The 20,451-nt window shown below is 34.8% G+C and overlaps 1 protein-coding gene across 6 annotated transcripts in view; it reads left to right on the forward strand.

Annotated features, from left to right (window-relative positions):
* Nucleotides 1-20,451, forward strand: part of CPEB2 (cytoplasmic polyadenylation element binding protein 2) — a 63,806-nt gene that overhangs the window by 10,614 nt on the left and 32,741 nt on the right. For all 6 annotated transcript variants that reach the window (XM_079920219.1, XM_079920220.1, XM_079920221.1 and 3 more), the window contains one exon: nucleotides 3,762-3,852. In XM_079920219.1, coding sequence (XP_079776345.1) covers nucleotides 3,762-3,852 — 91 coding nt within the window. The remainder of the gene's footprint in view (nucleotides 1-3,761; nucleotides 3,853-20,451) is intronic.

A 20,451-nucleotide genomic window follows, 5' to 3' on the forward strand; every position in this document is an offset into this window, starting at 1 on the left:
TTAGTTTTTGAACCAATGGCAGTTTATGTGAACACAATTTTTTCTAATATCCCTATTTCAGAAGAATGCCTGAGTGTTTGTCTTATCAGATTTGTTTTTGTTTTTTTCAGAAGTCGTATTTTAATCCCCACACTTTACTTAATGGAATTATCTGTATGTTTTTAACATGAACCTCTAGGTTTCATTATCCAGAAAGTGACTTTTGAGATGTCATGAGCTCTTTGCCTGCTCAAGGCTATTTTGTGCTTAGTGATTTAAAAATCATGTGGGATGCAGCTGATGCTTAATAAAGTATAACTTAGTTAACAGTTTTAAAATAGCTTTGCTGTTTTCTTTGCTGAAGTAGGAGTTTGTTTTATGATGAAAGACTTGATATGCAAAGGAAAATAAGGGACCTTATAAGTGGGCATCTCACTATTTCAGTTGGATGTACGCATTAAAGCTAAAGATATAAATACATGCAGCTTGTTTTTGAATAAGAGTTATCAGAGTTGACATATAGTAGTCACTGATATTTATTGAATAGCTTGCTTAAATGTTTTCTCCTCATACCTTAAATATTGTCCATGGCATTGACAGTTGTGTAGGATTCTACATTAATTTTGCTGTGCTCTAAAGCAAGAGCATACTCTTTGGAATGGAAGTAGTGGCTGGCCAAAAAAATAAATAAATAGAAGTTGTGTGGGAAATATCATTTGGGTGGTATTAATAGTCACCATTAATTGAGTTCATAGGTTGACTAAAGACGGGGCATGATCTGATTCTGTTCAGAAAACATCAGCCTGAGAAGATAGCTCTGAACCATAACACATTTTCTTTGCAAGAATTTAAGTTAAATAGAATATAAAGTATCTAGAATATACTCCATCTTAGAACCTTTTGAGGATACCTTTTGAGATTTTTTTGCTCAATTACATGAACAATTTTTGTCTTGACAGTTTCCTTTTTAAATTCTATTTTTTTTTAATATTTTTTATTTTATTTTTTTGGCTGTGTTGGGTCTTCATTGCTGCATGCAGGCTTTCTCTAGTTGCAGCAAGCAGGGGCTACTCTTCATTGTGGTGCGCGGGCTTCTCATTGCCGTGGCTTCTCTTGTTGCGGAGCACCGACTCTAGGCGCATGGGCTTTAGTAATTGTGGTGCACAGGCTCATAGTTGCGGCTCGCGGGCTCTAGAGTGCAGGCTCAGTAGTTGTGGCGCACGGGCTCAGTTGCTCCACGGCATGTGGGATCTTCCCAGACCTGGGCTCAAACCCGTGTCCCCTGCATTGGCAGGCGGATTCTTAACCATGGCACTACCAGGGAAGCCCCTAAATTCTATTTTAAGTACATTTTGGAGCTTTGAATATAGTAGTACTTAATCTTTCATTGTGTGGTTGGAGATTGAAGTTGATAGCAAGGTCACATTAATATCTGCTACTTGTCTCAGTTTAGTTACTTAACATTTGAGTACCTATTCCACGGAGGATTCTGAGAAGGCTTTATGGTCCTTTATAATTACCATTTAAAAGTGCAGTCTTTGCCCTCACTGAGCTAAACTTAAACATTTTTGCAAAGTTTTTATGGTAAAGATAAAGTACTATTCATTCAACAAACATTTGAGAGCTAGCTATTTCCATAATTAGAAGGTCCCTACCCCTAATTAGCTTAGAAGTGTAGTGGCAGAGGCAGGAAAACCAAAAAATTAGCTATGAACAAGTACAGTAGAAACACAAAGGTGGACATATTTGCTCATTTTTGCTCTTCTCTATTCCGGTTTTATTTATTATATACTACTTCGAGTCTTTGCTTTTCTATTATTTCTATTATTCTTAAAGTGGACTTTAGGCATTGGCTAGTTCGACATGATTATTTTATTTTTTAGAAGATGGAACAGAGCCTAAAAAGGTTTAGTAGCTTCAGGTTAAGAAGCTCAGTGCTTCTTAAAGTATGGTCTTTGGACCAGTAGTCTCGGTATCACCTGGTTACTTACTGGAAATACAAATGCTCAGGGGCTACTCCAAACTTACTGAATCAGACTGTCGATGAGTCCCAGCAACCTGTGTGTTTAACAAGCCTTCCAGATGTTTCTGAAGCATATTCAAGTTTGAGAACCACTGTTATAGCTTAGTGATTCTCTGTGCCTCCCTCACCAATCAAGATCATTGTTCTAGTGAACACCTGTTACTGATGGGTGTGTTATATCTCAGTAGTCTTTAAATAAAAATAAGTAAGGGGTACTAATGTAGGTAATTAGTGATAAAACTCCAGTAAGATCCTCCAAGTCTAGCACTCTTTCCATTCACTGTTACTTTTCACACTTTCAAATACTTTGACAGCAACTTGTTTAGTCTACAGTAGTGATTCTGTCCCCCTAGCTTTAAAAAGCTCCCAACCCTGATTTAAACATCAAAGTAGAATAAAAAATCAACATATTCTCAGGAAATCTTCTTATGTTTTTCCTCAGCTTTCTAAAAGATTGGTTCTGGATCTTCTCCGGATTGTGGACTCCTTTGGAAAACTAATGAAAGCCATAAACCTTTTCTGAAAAAAAATATGTGTACATGCATGTACAGAACATTATATATACTCTCACAGATTTCATGGTCCTTCTTGAAGCTCAGAGACCCAGGTTAAGAAGTGCCTCATTCTGATTTCTGTGGAAACGTTTTTTCCACTTTTCCAGTTCTTCCCTTTCCTTTTTCTATGTTAATCATTTTTTGAGAGTTAAAAATGGCCTGCCCTGCCTCTCCTTCATTTACATACACTGCACAAGCACACATACACGCACATACCTAAATGAGTGGGGGCTGGCACTGACATATTTTGGGAATAGACTGCTTGGTGATTTGAGGAGCACAGGCCAGGGCTTGCTGTAATGGTTCCCTATATATGTATTTGTTCAAGTATATTGAGTATATATTGAGCAGAATACAGTATATATTCATGGGCATTAAAGAATCAAATTCCTTCTAGTAAGCAAGTTGAGGTATATAACATACAGCAAAGAAAACTTCCAGCTACACACAGGACTTTGCTCTGAGACTTGATGATATAGGAAACTTGCTGCAATGAGAATTCTTTCACCCTTTTCTCCCCACCTTCCTTTTTTGCAGGGGTGGGTAGAGGGTAGGGAAGATTTAGAAATGCAGAGGCCAATATGTGAGGATTTCAGAGAGCAAGATTTAAATATAAGTATTCTAGATGTTAGTCTTGGTTCCAATATTGGTATTTCATGTTTTTTATTTTTATTGTTTAAGATGTTTATGCATTCATTATTATGAAATTCTGACTATTAAATCAAATAACATATGATGTTTGATAGATGTTTAAAGTATGGTGCACTATGGAATTAAGCCCTTTCACCTCAAATGTTTATTTTTCAAGTGCCAGCATCTGAATTCCTAGATATATGTGAAAAGTTTAAAAGTTAAATAACAACTAAAAATGCTTTCTGTGCGTATAGCATTTCAGAAATGTTTATAAGTTGAGAATGATAACAAGAGAAATTATTTTACTATATTGCATTAATACTGCCAATGAAATAAGATTGCTTTTGATATGTGATTTTGGAGGTAAATGTATGAAATATATTGTCCTCCAGTACAAGAGATATTGTAGCTCATGGGATCCTTAGTTATTGGTATTGTCTTGGGATGCAAACTGACTAGTAATATTATATTAGTCAGATGTCCTCTTTTATGTAAGAAGATTTAGATAGTATTTAATCATCACTTTCTGAAAAAGTTGCGTAGATTATATTCTTTTTTTTCTTCTCTTCTAGGATCGAAGTAGAATGTATGACAGTTTGAATATGCACTCTCTGGAAAATTCCCTTATTGATATTATGAGAGCAGAGCATGATCCTCTTAAGGGTAAGTGATTTTTATTTTCTTATATTATCTACCATTTTGTCTGCTTATCATTTTTCACATGAAAATGAGCACTAAGTAACACCTATCTCATCTATAAAATTCTGTTTGTTAATAAGAACGCTTGTTTTTATGAAAGGTCATACTTTTTCCTTATTTAGCTTTATGTCAGTTTATACAGCGAGAAATGTAAACCTACTCTCTTGACTTGTTGTTTAAGAAAAAGCCACTGTTTAAAGATGCTCGTCTGTTCACCAAAGGATGAAGAATGGATCTAAAGGTGTTATAGTCACTATTCTAGAATTCTTTCAAATACAGAAATATTAAAAAATAATAATAACTTTCTTGGAATACTTGAATTTGCAGTTTACAGTAATTCCATCCTAAAATTGTTCTAGGTTAGCTTCCCTTGTCATTTTTCGTCTACCTGTCATATCATAGGGATTTGAAAGTGTTTCAAGGTAGAGAAGCTATTCGTAAAAGTTGGAGCAGATTAGGAAAAAGAATCAGCCCCACTAATCTTACACTATCAGTCTCATCACAGTTACAGTTAACTGTATCTGAAGAAATTCCGTTAACATACTTGTTTTCATTTGTCTGCACATTACATGTTAGTAATTATTTTATATTTCTTCATAAAAAATACCTCCTTGCCTTTTACATTAGTGGTGAAAATCTAGCAAATGGTGTGAACTTGTGATGAGAGATGTTAGTTGTCTGTTGCTGCCTAATAAACAATCCCCAAACTTAGCAGCTTAAAACAATAAACGTTTATTACCTCACACAGTTTCTGGGCGTCGGGAATTCAGGAGCAGCTTAACTGGTTGGTTCTGGCTCAACATCTCTCATTGAGTCAAAACCACGGGTTACTTTGTAATCTTTCCGTCTTTAATTCTGTAAAGCCAAGAATTACCTTACAAGAGTTAGCCTAAAAACTCTAGAACTTCAGAGTTGGCAGCAAGATGATGGCTGTGGCTCAGTTGGCAATATTGATCAGATATCTAAACATTTTTGTTCTGATTCTGGATTTTGCTTGTGAAGGAGTTTCTTGTCTATTTCCTTTATTGTTAGAGAAGCTCAGGGGATCATTGGTGATTGTCAGTGATGTGTGATAATGTTAATTCTGCTCACAAACTAATAATGATAGTTATATTTTGATTTTTGGTTTTCGTTTTTTTGAGAGCGGTTGCTTCTAACTAAAATTCAGCCTAATTTTTTGAGTATCTGTAGTTGAGGGCTTGTTTTTTTTCACTGTTATCCCGACAGTTCCAGTGGCATTTGTCTTGGATCCACTGTTTAAGAATAGAAACCGGCAAGCAGCTTGTGATTATGAAGAATTTCCCTCTGTTTATTTCCTTGCCTTCTGTAGATAGAAAACCCTTAGAAATTCTAATACAAGATAAAGTCAGTATTAACTGTTACCAGTGAATAATTAAAACTTTTTCATTGTTGTTTCTCCCAGTCTTCCTTAAAAAAGCCCTTTGAACATGTTAAGAGAAAACATTATCTCACTATTAATTATCTCAGTTTTTCTTTTTTTTCTAGCCTGTTATATAATAAAAGTGGAGGAAAACCTAGAAAGAAGACTTTGAAAAAGAAAATGGAAGCAGCATAAGGCTAAGAGGAATTTAGTAATTAAAAACCTCAAGTTAATTCAGAATTATTTTGTTAGAAAAATTATCTTTGGATGTGGGAAGGGGAAAAACATGCTTATCACCACCTTTAGGAATCATCTCTGTTTCTAATTGGAGTATTTTATGTTCTACACTTATTATGACAGGGAACAGAGAAAAAAAATAAAAGAAAAAAACATTTTGAGAATGCTTCTCCACATAGAATTAAGAAATAAGACTGGTACTTCTGCCAAATTGCCATCATATACCTTTTAAAAATTATCTTGATACCAAGTGCTTCCACTTGTTTTTTTCTTTTATTACTAGTACAAATTTCCCTGCCTTCTGGGATATCATACTGTGTATCTTCCTCCCCACACTCTGATCATTACACATCTTCTTTGTGCTGGGCCTCAGTAAAATCTGCGAAAGCAAGGTTATGACAAGTAGGTGAAACCAATCCCTGAATTTGCTTCTCCTCCCTTCCATTCCTGATCTTTAGGTCATCACTTCAGCCTCTATCCCATCTCTCTTATCTTTTCATCCCTTTCAGAAAATTCTATTCTCTATTTAATATAAGGAAATTCTTTTCTTTTTTCTAAAAAACAGAATGAATCATATTTTATCCTTCTAAAATATTTTCAAAAAAACCAACCATTTGCTTTGTCTTCCTTATGGGATCTAATGAACAAGGAGGAGGGAGTTGTGGGGTAAACTTGAAAAAATAAAAATGAATTTCTTATTTCCCTTTGTGTTAATGGTGAAAGTTTCTAGAAAATTTTCTGTATGAACTTGAGTAACGAAAGATTATATTATTTATCTATTGCTGCATAACAAATTACCCCCAAATTTAGTAGCTTAAAGCAGCAATAAACATTTATTGTCACATGCAGTTTCTGTGGGTTAGAATTCAGAAGCACTTTGGCTGATTGGTTCTGGTGAAGATCTCAGGAGGTAGCAGTCAGGATATCAGTGAGGCTGCAGTTATCTGAAGGCTTGACTAAGGCTGTAGAACCCTTTTTCAAGATGGCTTACTTATGTGGCTGACAAGTTAGTGCAGGCTGTTGGTAGGAGTACTCAGTTCATCATGTGGACCTCTCCACAGGACTGCTGGAGTGTCCTCAGAGCATGGTGCTGGATTCCCCCCAGAGCAAATGATAAAGCTCAAGGTGAATGCCCCAGTGTCTTCTATGATTTAGCTTCGGAAGTCTCACACCATCATTTCCATGACATCCTACTAGCTACATAGGTCAGCCCTGCTCAGCTGGGGAGTAGTCTGCTACTCAAGAGCTGTGGCTACTAGGAGGCAAGGATCAGCGGAGGCCATCATGGAAGCTGCCTTCCACAGAGATGAAAGGCAAAAACTAAATTTGCATTTGGTTCTACTTCTCTAAAGGAAAAGAGAAAGTACTTCAGGTAAGAGTTAATGTTGATAGAAAAGCAATCAAGCAGCTCTCCGGAATCGAAAGAAAATCTATGGCAGGTTACTGACATGACTGATAACTGACTAATTATACTAACAGAAGGACCCTCCCACCCCCACTTAAGCCCAGAATGCAAGCCTGATGGTTTTTACAAGTCAGTAGGTCACTGTTTAATGTTAAGTTCTTTATAGTCAAGCATAGCAGGTGGAAGGGTCTTGTCGAGGCTCTAAAGATGTGAAGTGATGGCAACCAAAGATGGGGCTCTGAATGTATTTTATTCCACTTTTGTTCCTTTTATTCTACTTTTGTACCATGCAGTGTCCAAGACCCTGCTGTGCATTATGTGAAACAGACATGGTCTCTGTTCTTGTGGAATGTACAGCCTAAGGGGGAAAGAGAGACTTTATATGTGTAACATACATAGATACATAGAATATACTAATATAACATGATGTATACATGCAATATATGCAGATTATGTATAGATATAGCTACAAGTGTTAGAAATAGTATAGAGAGAGGTTATAAAGTGTTCAAGGAGGTAATAAGTAGAGGTACCTAACGTAGCTATGGAGTAAAGAAAGCTGAGACCTGAAACCTGAGCAGCACAAAGATGAAAAAATATTGGGGGGGAAAGTATCACCTAGACAAAGGGACCAGGTTGTATTTAAGAGCTCATCACAACTGAGGAACTGAAAGCAGACTGGTCCTGGCATAGATTGTTCAGGGCTTCCTGATGCTGGTTGGGTATAACACCGCTCAGCCAGTCCAAGGGTGGGGGGGAGGGGGGGACTGCTGCCTTTTCCTCTGTACTGTGAACAGTAACACACTGTTTTATACTTTCCTTAGTACGAGTGGCACTGACTGATCTGTTTTATTTATTCTGCAGTGGTTTCTCACCATGAACCTCCTATTTTCTGATGACTGTCTTGATTTTTGACAAATATTTTCCTTTTCAAAGAAAGGACAAATATGAATTCTTTTAATGGTTAAAGTAAATCATGCTTTGCCAAGTGCAGTTCTGTGATTCTGCAGTTTTGTGTTTGCATACCTATTTTAAATAATCTGTGATCTTTTTATGTATGTGTGGGTCAGTGCATTCCCCTTTAAACAAAAGAACAAGACAGCGATTATTGTTAATCTCTCTTCCCTCTCTGCCCTCAGCAATTTACAAAAAAGGTCTTACTGTGTAAGCATTTTTACCAAAAATTGCTTACCCCCTCCTCCAAAGCATAAGGGAGAACAAAAAAATTTAATTTAAGCGCATAAAAGATCATTTGAGAACAGTAGGAAGAAATGTAGCTTATATAACAATCTTAGGAGGATCTGTCTCAGCAAGTCACAATGCCTTTACTAATGTTCCCTGAACAATTCAGGGGAATTCAGGAAAAAGGATTTAGAGCGTGATTTTACAATACCAACATATTTTAGAAGTGGATGCCTTTAAAATGTTTTTATTTATTATGTGTTTTTATATATCTAGCATCATTTTTATTACTTGACTGCTAAACTCCTATTCTAAGACTCCTGAAGTAAAACTCTCTGCTTATTTTAAGGAAAATAACCCCTGAGAAAATAAGGAATGACTTCTATAAGGTGCTAAGTGGTCCTGGTAGTACCAAGTAAATTCTTGCTGCATTTCTTCGAAGAAGACACTTCTCTTTTCCCTCTGATTCTCTTCTCCTGCCTTAGTATAAAATTGAAATACAGAGTCACAAAATAACTTGTATAAATTTCTAAAAGTCTGGTGTGAGAACTTACATTTTGAACTTAAGAACTTCTAAGCTGGACAGAGGTTCTCAAACTTGGAGAACATGTTTAACGGGCAGGTTTCAGGACCCTGCTCCTAGAGATTGAGCATTGCAGACTGTGTAACGAGAGTACACTTTGAGAAACTCTCGTATAGGAGAACAAGATCAAGGAGATCTATGAAGAATTTTTAAAATTTTAGTGGAATTTATTAAAATACATCAGAGTGAAAAATAAAACTGATACCAATAATATCCATGCCAAAGTAGTTACATGGCTCCTCTTAAACTGCCCTAGCTTATTCACTCTGACAGAGAGAGGCATGCATTTCTCAGAACCAGTTTTGCTTTTCTTCAGCCACTTGTGGTTCCTGAGTCAAAATTTTCACAAGTACCAAAAAAAGTATACGACAAAAATCATTTCATTAGAATGTCTTCAAAAAAAGATAATTAAGGATGAATTGCTATGTATGCTTTAAATTTTTCAATAAAATGTTTCCTTTTGTTTTAAAAAGGAGCAAGTAGAATTTACATATTCTTTTCCCTTTACTTCATTGATTTTTTTTCTTTTTCCTGTAGATCACTGGCCTTTGATAAAGAGAAAAAAATCATTATCTTTGGAATAAATTATATTTATATAGAAGCCATATACATTTTATTATATGTATTCTGACTTTAAGAGATATCACTGTTGTGACATACCTGATACCTTTACCCCCAACTACTCAGAATTTAGTTCATCTTAAGGAAAGTACAATTTACAAGAGTTTACCTTCTGTCGTAATGCCTGCAGATTGAAAAAGAAATTTTGAAAGTGTGACTGTAAAAGTTCTTGTTTTAGAAGACTTATTTGAAATATGGTATCATGGATAGAGATTTTAAATTTTTATTTCTTTTTAGATATGTGTCTTAATTAGCAAAAATATTATTAAATTTAGAGTATAGTTGTTATTTCTTCCAAGCATCTTTGAATATTCAACTAAATGATCTGAGTTACATCAGACTGCAGTTCCTTTTTTAAAAACTTAAACCCATCACACAGAAATGACAATGAATTTTCTTAAAAATCACATTTATTCAGGGAATATATGTGTTCATTAAAAGCTTGTTATTCACACAAAGCATCTTTCTTAGAACTTTAAACATGGGCTTGTAACTCTTATTTTTAAATTGAAAATAAAAACAAAAAGAATACTTTCTATATAGAACTTGCAGTGATAAAAGCAAGTATATGGGATAACTAGGCCTATGAATTTTAGCTGCTTATGGTATTTGAAAAGGATCTGAGAATCTCTAATGAAGGTTTTTCCTCCAGAGTATAGGACTTTATCCTTTTGAAAATGTTTTTCTTATTACAAAAAGTAGTATGTATTCATTAAAAGAAATTTGGAAAAACTCGGAAAACAAAAGTTTTGAAATCATCAATAGTTCCACAAGCTAAAATAACCACGTTCGATATTTTTGGTGTAAAATTTTTCTAGTCTTTTCTTTTAAAATATATAAGCATAAGATATTTGAGATGTTCCAATGTTTACCTTCCCTCCAACCAGGTTAGCTTTTAAAAACTTAGTTAAGAAAAATATATGTACATAGATTAAAAAGTGAAATAGTGCCATAAGACTTACAGAGCTAAAAATAGAAGTCTTTTCCCTCATTCTTCTCTGTTTACTTCTGATTCCTGTTTCCTAGATGTAGCCACTTTCAACTTTGTTTTACCAATTAGTGTATGTTTTATATTTCCTACATTTTAGGTATTATCTTTTGACTATCTACTTTAACTTACCCATACCCCAACATTCTCCCTGCTCTGTCCTCTCAAAATTATTTTAGGACCACTTTTGTTTAAATTAGAGGGTATATTTACTATGATAATACAGATATTATTCATAGGTGTACTTCATATGTTTTGTACTATAACATTTTCTTTTTCATATAACTTTCTTTTTCCTGGAATTAATCATCATCTCTTTTGGTTTGTTTGGTTAGTTTTCTAAGTACTAGTCACTAATTCATCCCAAAATATATTTATAGAACACTGAAGCTTCTCTCAATACATGTAAAAACATCAAATAGTCATTCAGATTGATTTTTTTTTTTTTCCTGCTGTTGTAGGTATCCTTGTAGCCCACCGTAACTGTCATTTTGGGACTTTCCTAATCCCAGGAATTCCTTTTTCCTTGGGAATTCATGTCCTGATCTCCATGTGCTTTCTTAATGGTTTATGCCTTTGTTTTATTGGGCCTGTCTTACAGAACCTTCCTTCAGACGGGATATAAATTTTGAGACTTGTATGTACGAAAACATGTTTATTCTACCTATATAAGATGATAGGCTGGTGTGGAATTATATATTAGTAATTTAGAATATTGAAAGCAATGCTTCATTACTTCCAGGGCTACTGTAAATATAATACCATTATAAAACCTGTTCATTTGTATGATTGATTGATTGTCTTATTTTCTGTTTTTAAATTTTTGCTTTTTTTACTGGAAGCTTTTAGAATATTTTCATGCCTGTGGTTCTGAAATTTTGTAATAATGAATGCAGGTCTTCCAATGTATGGTGGTGGGGAAGGGTTTACCTACCTGTCTTCTTCCCTTGTCTTCTTTCCTTTCTTCCATCTTTCCTTCCTTCCATTTCATTGTTTTATTTATTGCACTGCACATTCATTGAGCCATCCTATTTAAGAGATTAATTTCCTTCAGTTCTTGGAAATTTACTATATTTCTTTGATAATTTCTTCCCTTCTGTTTTTTATGTTACCTCTTTCTGAAATTCCTGTTCTTGAAATATTAAGTCTCCTATACGCATCATTTGCTTTTCTAATTTCCATTGCTTTATCTGTTGTTTTGCTTTTGGAAAGGTTTCCTCATCTCTTATTTTCAACCCTTCTAATGATTTTTTTATTTTAAAATTTTTCTCTGAACAACTTTTAAGACCCTCTTTAAAAAATTCTGAAAACGTTCCTAGTTTTATTCTTTGATCTTATTTCTCTGGAGTATTTATCTTTAAACACTGTATTATAGTTTTGAAGATTATTTTTCCATTTCCTTGGATTGTCTGTGCTTCTTTTAAGTTCCTCTTTTCTATTTGTTCGTTTTCTCATGCTGGAGGCTGTCGTCAAATATCTTATGATCCTTTGCTGTCCATTCATTTTTTTTTTTTTACATCTTTATTGGAGTATAATTACTTAACAATGGTGTGTTAGTTTCTGCTTTATGACAAAGTGAATCAGTTATACATATACATATGTTCCCATATCTCTTCTCTCTTGTGTCTCCCTCCCTCCCACCCTCCCTATCCCACCCCTCCAGGCGGTCACAAAGCACCGAGCTGATCTCCCTGTGCTATGCGGCTGCTTCCCACTAGCTATCTACCTTACGTTTGGTAGTGTATATATGTCCATGCCTCTCTCTCGCTTTGTCACAGCTTACCCTTCCCCCTCCCCGTATCCTCAAGTCCATTCTCTAGTAGGTCTGTGTCTTTATTCCTGTCTTACCCCTAGGTTCTTCATGACATTTTTTTTCTTAAATTCCATATATATGTGTTAGCATACGGTATTTGTCTTTCTCTTTCTGACTTACTTCACTCTGTATGACAGACTCTAGGTCTATCCACCTCATTACAAATAGCTCAGTTTCGTTTCTTTTTATGGTTGAGTAATATTCCATTGTATATATGTGCCACATCTTCTTTATCCATTCATCCGATGATGGACACTTAGGTTGTTTCCATCTCCGTGCTATTGTAAATAGAGCTGCAATGAACATTTTGGTACATGACTCTTTTTGAATTTTGGTCTTCTCAGGGTATATGTCCAGTAGTGGGATTGCTGGGTCATATGGTAGTTCTATTTGTAGTTTTTAAAGGAACCTCCATACTGTTCTCCACAGTGGTTGTATCAATTTACATTCCCACCAGCAGTGCAAGAGTGTTCCCTTTTCTCCACACCCTCTACAGCATTTATCGTTTCTAGATTTTTTGATGATGGCCATTCTGACTGGTGTGAGATGATATCTCATTGTAGTTTTGATTTGCATTTCTCTAATGATTAATGATGTTGAGCATTCTTTCATGTGTTTGTTGGCAATCTGTATATCTTCTTTGGAGAAATGTCTGTTTAGGTCTTCTGCCCATTTTTGGATTGGGTTGTTTTTTTTTTTGTTATTGAGCTGCATGAGCTGCTTATAAATTTTAGAGATTAATCCTCTGTCAGTTGCTTCATTTGCAAATATTTTCTCCCATTCTGAGGGTTGTCCATTCATTTTTAAAGATAAGACAAAAATGGTGATTGGAAACTGTGTATGTAATTAGGGCTTATAATCTAGCGAGCATTACTGTAAGCCAATCATGGAACTATCACAATGTTTGTATTCACATCTTTTCTTTTGGTCTGTGGAATGAACCTGGATGTATGTCTTCCATTCTTCTGCCTGGGAGCTGTATGCCTGTCTACTACTAGCCTTCTTAGAAGAGCCAAAGAAGGGGCTGCGTGTCTCTCTGGTTCATGCAGAAACTGACAAGCAATCATCAGCCTTCCTGTTTTCAGTTCTACTCATATTTACTCTCAGTGATAACCAGAGCTTCTTATTTCTGAACCTTTCCAGGTTTCTGCTATAGTAAATGGCTTGTTTGTTGATAATCTTCCCCAGGCACACACCAGTTTTGCTTTCAGTGCTTTCAATGATTTCTGGTCTCCAAAGTCAGCTACCACTCACCCATTCATGTTCATAGCTTTTGAAAATGTTGATATGATTCTTCTGTGATCTCTTCCCATTCCCTTTGTTCTAATGTGCTATCATTTTAGTGGTTTCAGAAAGCAGCAGAGATGAGCACATGTGTTCAGTCCTCCATGTTCAGCTGGAAGTCTCTGTAACTCCTAGTCCACTTACTCCTTAGTGAAGCCTCCCTAACACTATAGTCAATAGTAGGTTACTTTGGTAAAGATTGTTAAGGAACTATATTTGTTTTTAATTTGAGCACCTTTCTCATTTATTTTTGATTCAGTCAGGTTTTTTTTTTTTTTCAGTGTATAGAACTTTTCACATGATAGTGTGTCATGGGAGCAATCACCACTTCTGTTTTTGCTTTATTTTTAATCAGCATCTGTTTTAGTGCCAAGCAAATAGAAGGGGCTCAATAAATTATTGGCTGAATGATTAAACATTTTTCCACAATAATTTTTTATCATTATTTGTTTAGAACTTTTAAAATTATTTACACACATGTAAAATAGTTTGTATAACCATTCCCCTATAGTTGGACATTTAGGTATTTCAATTTTTAAATAAAACTCAGTGAGCTCTTTCTGAGTTTATATACATAGAATAAACTTAATACATTTGTTTTTGAGGCTCTAGATGTATATTGCAACTTATTTTTAAGTTTTATGCCAGTTTATACTGCCACTGATGATGTTTGATTGCCCATTTGTTATTCTTAATATTATTTTTGTTAGTAAACCCTTTTACAGTTTAAAGTTTTGTGACCATTAGTGCAACTTGATTTTAACATTAATTGCATATATCAGTTAGTACCAGTTTTATTGAAGTAATTTTACGATAATACATTATCTTACCAGATGATTAATGACTTTGGTTTAGCCTTTTGTGTTTTTTTGTCTTTCTTTGTGGTTCTACTTTACTTGAAATAAACTTTTTGCTATTCTATGTTCCTTGATGTTTCTTAATATATTTTCTGGTATTAATTGGATAAAAGTTTAAAAAGTTATAAATAATTATTAGGTGAAAAAATTATGATGAGATCCTGAATTAAGAGTTAGTTAACTTGATTAATTTTCCTGGAAACTAAAGTAGATTGATGGCTTTTATTAGAGGTAGTTAAGGAATGATTCTGTTGCTTTCTTGGGATCTGGATCTAAGGGTATTTTCTCCATTTGTATGATCTTATTCGTAGGCTTTTATGAGGCATGCATTGAGATTTGGGAGTGAGGTCAGGAATGACTGTCCTACCCGTAGGATCTGAGCAGAGATTGGAGTTATTCAAGGTTGGTAATGACCACATTCTGAGTGGCTTTTACCAGGCTTCCTATGAACCATTTTTTTTTTTCTAATTAGATTTCAAAGTAAAGGTGAAATGTAGATAATGAAAAAAATATGAGAAGAGTGTACCAAACCAGTGGGAGCAATGCTTTATTTAAAGCATATAAAAAGGAATTTTTCATATTAGAATTTTTCATTTGAGGGTGTGTGTATGTGTGTGTGTTTAATATATGTATACAGTATATAACATATCATTTATTGAGCACTTGTTATATGCCAAGCACTGTTCTATGGACTCTACATGTATGTATTAACTTATTTAATTCTCACAACTAAGGGTAGATATTTACCCTTAATTTACAGTTGGATGACTGGTGGCTTACTAACAATAATTGTCTAAGCTTCAGTGCTAGTAAGTGGTAGAATTTAATAGCTCTTGAGTTTGTGCATTTAACCACCACACCATACTGCCTCTCTTACTAGTTGGTTTAATGTTCTAACTCAAACTCTTTATGATTCTAATATGTGATTTAAATGTTTTTTTTTTTCCTATTAAAAGGAGTTGGCAGAATGTGTGGCATGTTCTTCAGCAATTTTCTCATCAATAATGAGGCATCATTAACTGTGAATATTGGGGCTTTGGAGATCATTTTTTGGATGTATTCATTAAGAAAAAGAAAACAGTCGTGGAGAAGGGAAAAATTAATCTTGGCAAAGAGCAAAAAGCAAGACTTGTCTTTTTCCCTCCCCTCCCCATATTTAAGGGGTTTAGAAATGAACTGATAAAAGCTTGTTCTTTGATCTTTCCATTCACTGAGACAATGTCCTTTCCATGCCCCCACATACAAACATATATTTAGGTACTGTGCTTTAGATTGAGCTTGTTTCACATAACAGAATGAGCTATTTCATTCATCCATTTAATAAATATTTGAGTCTCTTATGTACTAAGCTCTGTTTTAGATGCTAGAGTAGGGAATAAAAAAGACAAAAAAAGACAAAGTCCTGCCCTTATGCATCTGTTTGAATGAAGGATAGAGACAACAGGAATCAGTGCTACGAAGGAAGAAATATAGTGTCAAGGGAATAGAGAAAGAAAGAAGCTGCTGTTTTAGACAGGATGGTCTGTGATGGCATCTCTTAAAGACCTAAGTGAAGTGAGAGGTGCAAGCTTTTGTCATATCTAGGCAAGTGCATTTCAAACAGAAAGGAGAGGAAATAATACGGATCCTGAAATGGGAATATGCCTAGTATGTTTACGTAATAGCAGAAGCCAATGTGGTTAGAATGGTAGAGCATGAGGGGCCAGATATTTATTCTAAGTGTGGGAGGGTTTTAAGCAATAAAACAACATGAGCTGACTTACGTTTTAAAAGGATCACACAGACTGCTGAATGGAGACTAGACAGGTTATTCTGGCAGTCTGAAGAGATGGGGATGGCTTGGGCCAGGGAGACAGTGAAGGAGCTGGTGAAGAGCAATCAGGTTGATCTGTATGTTGATAATAGAACAGTTGACAGATTTATACACAGATTAGACAGTGAGGAGAAAAGGTAACCCAAGGTTTTGGGATGAGCAAACTAATGGAAAAAAGTGCTATATACTGATCTGCGGAAATATGGAGTTGAGGTAGAGAGTTGCAGTTGCAGTCATCTGCTTGGAGATGACATATGAAGTTTTGGTAGTAGATAATATCACATAGAGAGGCAGCGTAGAAAGGGAAGTCCAAGGAGTGAACGTTGGGGCTTTAGCATTTAAAGGTTGAAAAGAGGAAGAGGACATAGCAAAGCAGACTTCAGGAGTGGCTGCTGATAGAGGAAAACCAAGAGAGTATGGTATCTGGGAAAGGAAATAAGATGATACTTCATCAAATGGACATTTTCTTGTTAACTAGAGGCTTTAAATTTGAGAATACACAAACATTAAGAGATGTTGAGGAAGTGATTGCTTCATTTTATCCTTTCCAATTCATATATCTGTAACTTAAAAGAATGTTTAAATCCAAGGAAAAAGTGAAATAAGAAATGTTATAATTTTATCACTATTTGGTAAGTTCTTTTTATTGGTAGTAAGTAGTTTAGAGAAAGAACTCATATGTTGATATATATCAATAAATGTATATATGTGAATAGTCTAATATTGGCTTAACTTATTGAATGAAGGTCTTTAAATACTGCTTTGTTAAAATTTTAGTAACTGGTAATTTGTCTTTATAATTGGTAAGTTGTATGCAGTTGTCATATTTCTCAGTGTTTTTTGATGCTCTAATATGCATCTGAAATGGCTAACATGAATTGTTTTTTTATATATGTATTATGTATATTAAAATCATAATAGACTAATAAGACAATTTTTGAGACTGTAGGTCCTCTAGTTATTCACTGACACCTAAGAATAAATATATATTTTTCAAAATTGTTTATTTTAAATTTTATAGTATTTTAATGTAAAAGAAAAAGTACCAAGACGTAGTATATACCGATTACTTATAGATATGTTAAAACCACCATTAAATTATTATACTTTATCATATTTTCACAATAATAAATAATAACCCAGTTACCTAAAATTCAATTTGCCCAAACTCATTACTAGAGGACTTTATTTGTAAGGTTAGTTTCTTCTGGTATGACAGAAAACTCATAAGCAGCTTAAACAACATAGAAGTTTTTTTCTTTTACATACATAACACTCCTAGAAGCAGTACTGTGATTTTCATGGATCTAGGGTCCTTCTGTCTTGTTGTTCTGCTATCCTTCACACCCAGCTTCTGCCTCATGATCTAAGATGGCTGATTCAGTTGAGCCGTTGCTTCTGCATTCATTCCGACAAGCAGGAGAAAAGGTAAAAGAAAGGGAGAAGATGTTCCCTTTTAAGGATACCTTCCAGAAACTTCACTTACCAATTTTGTTTTACATCCTGTTGGCCACATCTTAGACACATGGGCATACTTAACTACAAGAAAGGCTGGGAAATTTACTTTTTTACTCTGGGCAGCCCTGTGTCTGTCCATTTGGGTGTCCTAGTATCGACAGAAACAGGTGTTAGTCTACAACTACCGGTCTGTGCCACAGGCCCTTAGATAATAGGGAGAAATTGGTTTTATAGCAATGTGGCTTTTTTCTATTTTTCTTTTCTATATTAAAGTATAAGTTAGCTATTATGCTACATAATTATTCTGTGAATATTTTTAATGGATGAATTTACCCTACAACCAACCATGCATACTTTTCTCCAGGTTATTTTATTAGCTAGGAAGTCATTATAAGATAGTGACTAAGTATGGAGCTAATCTGCCTGATTCGAATTCTGCCAGTGCCACCTGCCAGTGGGGTAACCTTGGGCAAACTATTTAACCTCTTATGGCAAAGTTTACCTTCAAGTGGGAAGATAATAGTACCTAACTCACAGGATTATTATGAGGGTTACATAATTGGTTGTAAAGAACTTAGAAAAGCTCCTGGCACATAATAAGCTCTCCAGTGTTAGTTATTACTACCAATTGGCAGGTTCTTAATTAAAGTAATTTTAATACTATCCCATGTAAAATACAGCTGTGAAAGTTGACTTGTAAAGATGTATTAGTATTTCACTGCAGTAGAGGAAAAGTACTTGGGTAATTTTAAAACAGTCTAAATTTGCTTATTTCATTTTTGAATATTTCATTAGTTATATTGAGAGATTTTCTTCTTTGGAGAATTGTATTTTAGAACGTATTTACAGATGTATATCCATTTGCAAATAGATATCTGTCTTTTGAACTTTCCACATAAGGTGTGCCTTTTAAGTCCATTTAGAGACCAGAAGTCAAAAAACTATTAGTAATGAAAATATCTTGTTACCTGTGTCTTGGGACAAATAAAGTGAACAGTGAACCTTTTAGAAGATAATTACGTGGCAATTGAAAGTTGAGTGTATTTTGAAGTGGAACTAGTCTTAAGGCTTTGCTTAATTTACTTTTCTTGGAAGTCTTACTTGAATCCCTGGGCTTGGTTAAGTACTCCTTTGTGTTTTTTTATATAGCATACTGTACATAACTCTTCACACTTGGCAGAGTTTATTGAAATTGCATATTTGTGTCTGTCTCTCCTACCACATCATAAGCAGAGACTGTATCTCACTCATATGTGTATCCTCAGCATCCTGCACTATCAGTATACAAGACTTAATGAACTTGTTACACTGATCAGAGCAATACAGGTTGCCACTTTTGTAGGGATTTTGATTTTCAATCTCAAGTAAGAAATAACAGTGATTTTTTTCATGACTTTAAGTTGTTCTGTAAATTTGGTCAGCTGCAACAAGATGTTTAGAAATAGCATATTTCCAAAATAAACTGTGATCCTTCAGACAAAGTACGTGCTGTTGAAATCCAGTTTAAGAAAGCTCTGCTTCCTAATTCTTTCTGTCTTGTGCCTTTTGTGCATACTCTTCTATTTCTTACTCCATACTAAAGTATCACAACAATAAGCTTTTTTAGAGTATGGCAGCTTTATTTAAGAGGTCATTTAGTTAACTAATATCATGCTGCATGAAACTTAGGAGTAAATGAGAGGTGGTAAATTGTCCTTTGAAGGACAGAAACATTTACTTTAACTGTGTTGAGTCTGAAAACAAAATGTGTAGTTAAATTAGAGCTCAGATGAAGTGTGTGTGTATGCATAAGTGTATGTGTGTGTGTATATATATATATATATACATATATACAGACACACACATAGCTATCTATTTGAATGTCAAAATTAGCTTATCTTTGCCACTTGGCTCTTGTACTGGAGATAATCAAATTCTTTAGCTTCATAATTAAAAGCCAATAGAAAATATCTGTTTTGCATGGGATATTTTGGAAAGGACGCTTAGCGTATAAAGTACTTGCTGAAGTGGTAAGGGTAGATGCAGTTAATCTCTACTCCTTACTAATCATGTCAAATCCATTCAGATATTTATTGGTCCCCCCGCCCTGGTGTCAGTGCATTACACACTATCATATTGTCTTTTTAAAGGGCTGTGCTAAACGTTGCTGAAATGCAATCTCACAGATATTTAATTTTTAGAAGTTTTCTAAGTGGATTTTAATGTACCTTTCTAATAGACTATCAGAGATTCAGGCATTAGAGGAAAATCCTGTATTTTAATGGACTACAAACAATAATCATTCTCACTATTGGCATTTAATCAAATAAGTGTTATGATGTAAAACTGCTGGATAAACCACAGTTTGTTCATGCATACCTTTTTTCTCTTCCACAGCAGTATGTAGTGCTACTGTCCCGTCTGCATTTTAGTAAATGCAAAACTTCTAATGAAGGATGACTCAAAAGAAGTACTATGCTCTTCAGCTTTAATATTTTCATTTTTAATATTTTTATGACATTTATAAACTTTGAACAAGTTAAATTTCCAATATCATTTGTAATAAAGCATTTAAGATTTTTTTGTTTTGTTTTGCGGTACGTGGGCCTCTCACTGTAGTGGCCTCTTCCGTTGCGGAGCACAGGCTCCGGACGCGCAGGCTCAGCGACCATGGCTCACGGGCCCAGCCGCTCTGTGGCATGTGGGATCTTCCCGGACCGGGGCACGAACTCGCGTCCCCTGCATCGGCAGGCGGACTCTCAACCACTGCGCCACCAGGGAAGCCCTAAACTTCTTTTTTTAAATGAAACTGATAAAATCATATTGAATTCAATAGCAAGTTGTGATAAGTTTGGGGGGCTTATTTTTTATTATGATATTTTGTTTTTTTATTTAAGAATGTAAGTTTCTTTCCTTCAAATATCATTTTTGGGAAAAGAGATCTTTAGCAGAAATTACAAAC

This window comes from Stenella coeruleoalba, assembly GCF_951394435.1.
Source record: "Stenella coeruleoalba genome assembly, chromosome: 4".
NCBI classification, from domain to species: Eukaryota; Metazoa; Chordata; class Mammalia; order Artiodactyla; family Delphinidae; genus Stenella; species Stenella coeruleoalba.